General features: G+C 34.0%; 2 protein-coding genes across 2 annotated transcripts; one reads left to right on the plus strand and one right to left on the minus strand.

Moving 5' to 3' along the window:
* Positions 1-5,002: 5,002 nt before the first annotated feature.
* LOC116126958 lies at positions 5,003-6,047 on the minus strand. Its single transcript, XM_031412629.1, has 2 exons — positions 5,422-6,047; positions 5,003-5,315 (listed from the first exon to the last, which is right to left on the minus strand). The coding sequence occupies exons 1-2, from the start codon at positions 6,045-6,047 to the stop codon at positions 5,003-5,005; spliced, it is 939 nt and encodes a 312-aa protein (XP_031268489.1).
* Positions 6,048-6,754: 707 nt separating this feature from the next.
* On the plus strand, positions 6,755-8,232 carry LOC116127036 (protein CHLORORESPIRATORY REDUCTION 7, chloroplastic). Its single transcript, XM_031412704.1, has 3 exons — positions 6,755-6,920; positions 7,611-7,744; positions 7,941-8,232. The coding sequence occupies exons 1-3, from the start codon at positions 6,836-6,838 to the stop codon at positions 8,214-8,216; spliced, it is 495 nt and encodes a 164-aa protein (XP_031268564.1). The 5' UTR covers positions 6,755-6,835; the 3' UTR covers positions 8,217-8,232.
* Positions 8,233-8,814: the final 582 nt, after the last annotated feature.

Genomic DNA, 8,814 nt, shown 5'->3' on the forward strand with positions numbered 1-8,814 from the left:
TTTTTGCTTTCATTTCTTTCTTCTTCTTTGCCTTTGTTTTTTGCTTTTTTTTTTCTTATTTAATTAATTGACTTGAATAATTTAGACACCATCTTTACTCTCCACATCGTATAATAAAATTAATAAAAATAAATTCCTCAATACACTACACATAAATAGAACAAATAATAAATTAAAAAAAGAAAAACATGTTACTTATTTAGTTTCCATAAATATGTTATTAACAATTTTCATAATTATTTTTTGTCAATTAAACATTCAAAATTAATCATCACTGGATGGACCAATAGTCAACTAAGATTTTTAGATATATTACTCAAGAGTGAATTTGATTTACCTACATTACAAATAGAGGTAACCACTGAAAGGATTTACCGGACTATCAACTTCAAGTCACAAAACATTAGTTAAGGTATACGTAAAGTGGTTCAGACATTTCTGATCACTAAAAAAAAATTCAAAATTATATAAATAACAAAATGAGTGAAGAGAAAATACATTTTTTTTTTAATTTTGATATCATGCGAAAAATAAAAATGAATTTAAAAGAAAAATACTATATAATTCATCATTTACATAGCAATGTATATATAATTAATAGTGTCTATAAAACATTATTTTAAATTCAAAATATAATTTTTTTTTCTTTTTGCTTTTTTAATTTAAAAGAAAAAAACAGGAATTGTATTTTTAAATAGAATTATAGAGGGAGGGTGTTGTGATTTTGCGGGAGGGAGGGAGGTGGGGGCCAGAGCCGGTCAATAAATACATCAACGGCGTCAATTTAATTGAAGGAGAGAAGGTGATAGTGGTGGTTAGCCATTAAGATTAAATTATAAAAATAAAATAAAAAGATTCCTTAAAGGGTTAACACGTGGATTTGGATAAAGGTATTCACTTGTGGGGGTGCGGGGTGCCGTTCCAGAAGGTCACTATGGCCCACCAGGCCTTTTCATTACTATGAGGTCCAGATAAACTAGGGCCCCTTCCTTCAATCTTTTACTTTTTCTTCGTCATTAATTCAATTTTCTATCTGCCCTTGGATTGGATTGGATTTTGATTGGATACACTGAAAATTAAATTCTTTATTTGGATTTTTGTTTTTTTATGAGTAAAAAACTTTTTCCATCTAAATAATAGTTTCACGACACTTTTTTATCTTTATTTTTTAAAGGAAAATGATAAAATTATCAAAAATTACATAATAAAATCCTAACCATTGATTAATATTAACTTATAATGAATTAACGGTCAAGACTCAAGATTACGCTATATCATTCGATACACGAATTTGGTGTACATTCTTTAGTAACTATAGCATTACTCTTTTTAAAATACTACTTTCTCACTCAAATAACATATTTTAATGACATTTTCTCACCTATCTCATCAATCGTCAGTCGATTCTGACATCGTTGTAACCCCACACCACCACCTTTCTCTTTCTCGATCATCACTCACTAAAACCCTCAAACTTTACTCTCGTTGATCTCATTAATAGCCGACAATTGAGCAATTAAGGTTTCACAGATTCCCCCCAAGTTAAATTCCAACCAATCACAAAAATCAAAATTCAATCCTCCATCACCTGAAGACTTACAACCTCCTCTCTTCAAAAGCTCTAACTGCATAAATCGAGTTTGCTCCTTGTTTGCTGCCAAATCGGAAAGTGTATTTTTTTTTTTTGATGGAGTAATGGTGTTTTGAAAATTTGTAGGTGAGAAAGTGTCATTAAACCATTATTTAAGTGGGAAAAAGTCGTTAACTGTCTGGGTCAGCATACGTGTACCTCAAATAATCTCTCGGGATCCTAAAACTACCGATCAGATAAAAGTTTCAATGGTTATCTCTAGTAACACCCGATTAAGGATTTAAATTCAAAATCTCTTGAAAAATACATCTAAATATCTCCATCAAATCTTTAGACCATATTTGGGTATATTTTCCCACCCATATTGTATTTATTATCAAAATAACACAATATATTTGTATAATAAATTGGGTGATAAAGATGGGTCAAAAGAAATGAACCCTTTGAAGGGAAACATAAGTCCAAAAGATAATATGTTGCATAGGGTGCTTTAATTCTTCTGTCATTTGTCAATTTCCCAAACAGGAAGACTCCACATTTAAAAAAAAAAAAAAAAAAAACAATAATAAATCTTAATTTCCTGTCTGTCATACAGATTCTCATAATTATAATATAATATTTATGGGTTTAAAAAAACATTACGATTAGGTGATGAAAGAGTGACGTATTGTTAAGTGAATGATTTATGGATTAATTAATTAATTAACTTATTTACTTATTAAGTGTCAACCAAAGTCTTTGTAAAAAAGTATAATTTAAGTTGAGACGGTGGTCTAAATCTCACATTGACCTCCTTTCACTTCGTGTCTGTCTTTCTGCCGTACCATTTTTTGACGGGTTGGCCTCGACACTTCAACACGACGCCCAATGGGCCTCGCCCTACTTGTTTTCTCTTTTATTGTACTTTCATCAATGTTGTAATATCCAATGCGGGTGAAACCTAGTGAAGTGGACACATCTAGAGGTGGAAAAAATCGGTCGGGATAGACGGGTCAACCCTAACTCGACCCGATAAAAAGAGGGTTAAGCTCAGCCCGTCTTAATGGCAGGCCGGGTTGAGTCCAACCCGCCAACAACCCCCGGGCGGGCCGGATTACAAAAAGGCAACTCGTCGACCCAAGGGTTGCTATTTTGTTCTCTCTGCAGGAGGATCGCAACCCGACGGGTTGCGGGCGGGTTGGCAATAGCCAACCCGCCGGGTTGGGCAAAAAAAAATTAAAAAAAAATGTAAAATTAATTTAGTTTTTTAAATTACACTTTTACCCTTAAAATATAGCCGTTTTATAGCCGTTGGAGGGGTCTTTTTCGTCATTTTCTTTCCNCATACACTGAAAATTAAATTCTTTATTTGGATTTTTGTTTTTACGAGTAAAGGACTTTTTCCACCTAAATAATAGTTTCACGACATTTTTTTACCTTTCGGTTTTTAAAATACTATTTTCTCATTCAAACAACATATTTTAATAGTATTTTCTCACTTATCTCGTCAATCATGGATTGGTTTTGGTATCATTTTAATCTCACGTCATCATCATTTCTTTTTTTCGATTATTACTCACTAAAACCCACAACATATGTCCCCCAAGTCAAATTCTAACTAATCATGAAAACCAAAATTCAATCCTTCATCACCAAAAGACTTACCAACCTCTTCTCTTCAAAAACCCTAACAGCATAGACCGAGTTTGCTCATTGTTTGCTGCCAAATCAGAAAATGTATTTTTTTAGATGAAATAGTGGTATTTAAAAGTCTATAGATGAGAAAGTGTCATTAAACTATTATTTAAGTGGGAAAAAGTCGTTAACTCTTTTTTTTTTTTTTTTATGGTTGGACTGTCTGAGCCAGTATACGCGTATCGCAACTAATCTCTCAGGACTCTAAAACTATTGATCGGGTAAGAGTTTTAATGACTATCTCTATTAACACTCGATTAAGGATTTAAACTAAGAACTTCTTGAAAAATATACCTAAAAATCTCTATCAAATCTGTCGAGTATATTTGGGTATATTTTCCTACCCATATTGTATTTATTATCTAAATAACACAATATATTTGTATAATAAATTGAGTGATAAAGATGGGTAAAAAGAAATGAACCCTTTGAAGGGAAACATAAGTCCAAAAGATAATATGTTGCATAGGGTGCTTTGATTCTTCTGTCATTTGTCAATTTCCCAAACAGGAAGAAGACTCCACATTTTAAAAAAAAAAAACAATAATAAATCTTAATTTCCTGTCTGTCATACAGATTCTCATAATTATAATATAATATTTATGGGTTTAAAAAAACATTACGATTAGGTGATGAAAGAGTGACGTATTGTTAAGTGAATGATTTATGGATTAATTAATTAATTAACTTATTTACTTATTAAGTGTCAACCAAAGTCTTTGTAAAAAAGTATAATTTAAGTAGAGACGGTGGTCCAAATCTCACATTGACCTCCTTTCACTTCGTGTCTGTCTTTCTGCCGTACCATTTTTTGACGGGTTGGCCTCGACACTTCAACACGACGCCCAATGGGCCTCGCCCTACTTGTTTTCCCTTTTATTGTACTTTCATCGATGTTGTAAATTTGTAATAACCAATCCGATGAAACCTAGCAAAGTGGTCAAATCTTAGGTTAATCGGTTTGACCGATGGGCGAAACTGATATCCAAAAATGTTTTTAAAAATTCTATATAGTCTTTATAAGTTTGAGATCTTATAAAAATACCCCAAACATCATCGTCAGCATCAACAAACTAGGACAAATAAGGTCTATTTTCAGTGACGACAATACTCTCCATTACCACAAAAACATTCTGATCAGTCTCCTGACCAAAACCCATATCACCCCTCCTCCAATTGCCTCGCCAATCGACGACAACAACTCGTTGTTATCGTCGATTTAGTTTTGTGATTTTCAATCACCGGAAATCACCTCCGTTGCCACCGTTACACTCAACGACCCTTCCTCTTTAAAAGCCTCAATATCTCGATCTTCAATTATTCATCGATTACCGTCCCAATTCCTAGGGTTTTTGGTGAATAGGAGAATACAAGAACAAGATGGTGAATAGGACACTTTCCCACCCTAACCCGGCCCGGTGAAGGCTCCGAGTCCTGGTTCAACCGGTTGGACTGGGCTGGGTTTTAAAACATTGTCTTTCATAAACTTTTGGAAACTAATCCAATCAATGCTAAGAAGTTGAATTCTGAAACACCAAACTTTATTAATTATGCAACTAATAATTGAGACAAAATTAAGGATGATTATAGGAAGATTTTAGGTGCAAATTAATAAGATATGAGGATGAATTGCACATAAAATCTTCACCTTTAAACCATCTTAATTACTTTCTCATCTCCTTTGTAATTAATATCACTATTACAATTACTAAAACTAACTACATCTTTCATCGCAGATTAATTATTGACTTGTCTCTTGATTAAAGTGCGAGGTGACAAACATGGGATGCAGGAGAACCAGCTGTTGTTGGAGCCAAATTTTTGAGTTTTTAATGAGGTTTGCGACTGAGGCCGCAGCTGCTCCTGACTCTGACTATAATACTGTAGCCCACTTGACTGTATCTGTGGCTGGGAATGCCATGTAAATGGCCTCTTCTCCTTTTCTTCCTTCAAAATTTCCCTCTTTATAGAGATGTGTCTTCTGTTCTCCATCTCCTCCTCCAATTGTTCCCTGTTTATTGAAGTATGCCTTCCGATATCATTTTCCAATCTGAAATATATCACCATACGTTAATAAACATTACAAATCCTTAATGCATTTCAGTTTCCGTTCATGAACCTAATTCTAAGTTTCTGGAAAAGAGATAGCAACTTACACTGGGAAATGAAAAGACTTCATGCTAGTAGTACTATTACTCCCCTCCGAACGTGCATCAGCAGGACTGGTTTTTTTCTGATTATTATTAACTTCACCAATTGCAAGAATTCTCTCCATGTTGTCTGCTAACTTGGTCGCAGTGGGCGAACTAGGCTGAACTTTATTTGACTCATCAGGCTTGGAAACTTTTGTTGGTTCATCAGGTTTGGCAGATTTTCCAGGCTGATCCTCTACCTTTGGCAATTCTCCAGATTTATACAACAGAACGAAATTCTCTTTTGAGAAGCTGCAGTTTCCAAGGTGAATACTAAATAACGATTCATTTGAAGCAACACTCCACTCCATAGGTGTTGTTGGTCGAGTTGAAAAAACGGATTGGGGAATCCTTTTGGGGTCGTATCCAGAAGATTGTGAAAATGTAACAGGTTCAGGAGATTGCAGTGGAGACTGGATGCCGAATTCAGGTGATGAAAAGTGTTCTTCTGAATCAGTTGATTCTTGTATAAGTTTGAGCTGATGATCAGGAACATTGTCGAAAACAAAATGTTCCTGTGAAGATTGTCTTGAATGAGAATGCTGCTTTATTAATGGCTTGCTCGTTCCATTTTGATTCTCCATATCCATGGAATATATCATCAAAAACGTTTCAGAACTCGATCGAAAGCAGATCCTCCACAAGAGAATCTAGATTCAATGATGCAACCCGTTAAGCTGTAGACCTTCAAACAAGTTAATGATTAAAGATAAGCTCATGCAAATGCTTAAAGATCGTATAGAAGAAACAAGTTTTTGGTCAATTGGTTGCACACTGACAACAAGAGAACTCGGAAAAAAAAAAATGGGCTATATTTTGTGTAACCAAGTAACAGACTTTAGTAAGAGGGCTCAGGCCTTACAGAACCACTTAAATCACAACCAACGCGAGAACAGAAACATGTAGAAGTTGGTTACATAAATTGCTTGTTTTGCTTCATAATTGGTGGAGAATCAGTTTTAAGTAACCAATTACATAAAATTTAGGGACATAACTAAAGTTTGGTGAAGTGTTATCTATTTGTTAACTTCATAAACCAACCATTTGATTGTAAGTTGATCTTTCACAATTGGTTATTGGTTGTGTGTCTCCACGACTCATGGGCTTGGATAATCCATCAACCCCACTTTGTTTTAGACCTATTTTGACTGAATTTTTTTGCTTGGACAAGTCAACAGCCCAATTGACTCTCTAACCAATCTTTGTACAAATCCTTTTTTTTTTTTTTTTTGCCCTTTGCGAAACATTATATTGTCTTGAAAGAAGAAGACAAAGTTGTCGTGTTGTACTACACAATGGATTTTTAAAGTTTATCATGTTATCTTCAAAACGTATCCTGCCAAGTGCCGCAACTTAGACTTACTTCAAATACAGAGAAATGCTGACTTTTGCAGGCAAAATGGTTTCAATGGAGACAGCCTTCAGTAACCAACTACTAATAAACCGAGTTCATAGTTTCATCTGTAAGTTTTCGGTACTCATTGGCTTTTTCCATGACTTTATATGCTTTTGACATGATATTATGTTTTTAGAAGAAGATAGTGAAGCAACAATCAAGTGTTTATCTTATAAGCTTTTTTGGGTTTGTTTTGCTTTGGTGGTAATTCCACAAACAAGATTGATGGAATTGTGAATTTGCAGAACCGTAACTGCATTGACTGTAAATTGAATTAAAATTTGCTTAATTTTTTTTGGTTTTGATGAGGCCTTTCTATGTCTATTAGCCACTTATAATGCATTCCAGAATAAGATACACTAAATTGAGTTGAGTTCTGTGATGTCTTGAATATGGATAGAGTTAATAGACTGATATAATCTCTTAGCATAATGTTTGGAAATTAATGAATTCTGAAAGAGAAAGAAATTAATGGATTCAACAGAATATAATTAGGTGGATTCTGGCTAGTTTAAGTACTTCGAGAAAAAGATTCATCTTATCTTCTTATTTAAAGTATACAGAATATATAATCACTGTTTTGTTATTTCCATTTGATTGTGAGAAAACAACTTAGACTATAGAATATTTTAATTTTCCCTCGAGACTTATCAGCCAAATTGGAGCTATTTTATACAGTTAGCATAATCCTAATCCTATATATATTGAGTTAGGCAAATGTATTAAGTTTCCTAATGTTACAGTCACTTCTTTGCAGGTATAAATGAATCAAGACAGCATACTCTTGCACCATTTGTTCAAGCATGTTCTCTTGGGGTAACTGAGAATTTGAATTCTTCATTAAATTCCAAACTGCCCAAAATGGCGAGCCCGCGAAACAATGAAGTACAGGTAATTAACATTTTCTGGTTGATTTTATGTCGTATTCTGCAGAAAATGGTCATTTTTGTGCACCTGAGTTCAAGTTAAATATAAATTTTTACTTCTGTTTTTCTGGTCATGTGTAAATAGCATTGAGATTTCATCTTAATCAAATTACCATTTATATGTCATTTTCAATATTTTGATTAGTTGTTTCTGTGGTCAGATTTTTGCAACAAGGAAGAGGAGAATGGCATATTCACGAACTGAAACTTATGTGCTGCTTGAGCCTGGCCAAGATGAGAAGTTTGTATCAGAAGATGAGTTGAAAGCGAAATTGAAAGATTTGTTAGAAAACTGGCCAGGAAAGGCCTTGCCGCGTGACCTTGCAAGATTTCCAACTATTGATGAGGCTGTTTCTTTCCTAGTAAGTTCTGTCTGTGAACTTGAACTCGATGGAGATATTGGTTCAATCCAATGGTATGAAGTTCGATTAGAGTAACGAAATCATACAAAAATAAAAATTAGTCCATGAAATGTATATGAGCCTTTGCCTACTGTCAATGAAAGCATATTGGAATACCAATTGGTCATGTATCTTTCCATATTCACCTAATCTTTCTCAAATTGCAGCTTCAGGAAAAAAGCTGAATTCCTGCAAAGAAATTCCAGGTTGCTTGCTTGAATTGAGAAGCTTATGATATGAATTATATTTATCCATCCTGTCATAACATAGCAGGTTTCTTGATGACAGAGCAAAGCTAAACCCAATTAACTAGGGTAAATTACGATCTGAGCTTGCCAAATATGTATCTAGCTGCACGACCAATGATCCCAGTCTAAATAAGGTTCTGGCCAGCACAGTCCATGGGTCATTTTGGCAATACGGACCAGTTTGTTCAACCCACTAAACTAGGAAGACTCAAGTTTTGTTTGTGTTCTGCCTATTTTAAATTTTATTTTTGTTAAGTCAAAGAAATTCTGTCACATATATAGTTGTAAACTGAAAATTGTATTAGCTATTAGAATTTGATGAAAAAAAAAAATTAAGTACTGAATTCAAATTACAGGAGTGCTTCAGGAAAAATCACATGACACCC

The sequence above is a fragment of the Pistacia vera genome, unplaced genomic scaffold (assembly GCF_008641045.1).
Source record: "Pistacia vera cultivar Batoury unplaced genomic scaffold, PisVer_v2 Contig188, whole genome shotgun sequence".
Taxonomy (NCBI): Eukaryota; Viridiplantae; Streptophyta; class Magnoliopsida; order Sapindales; family Anacardiaceae; genus Pistacia; species Pistacia vera.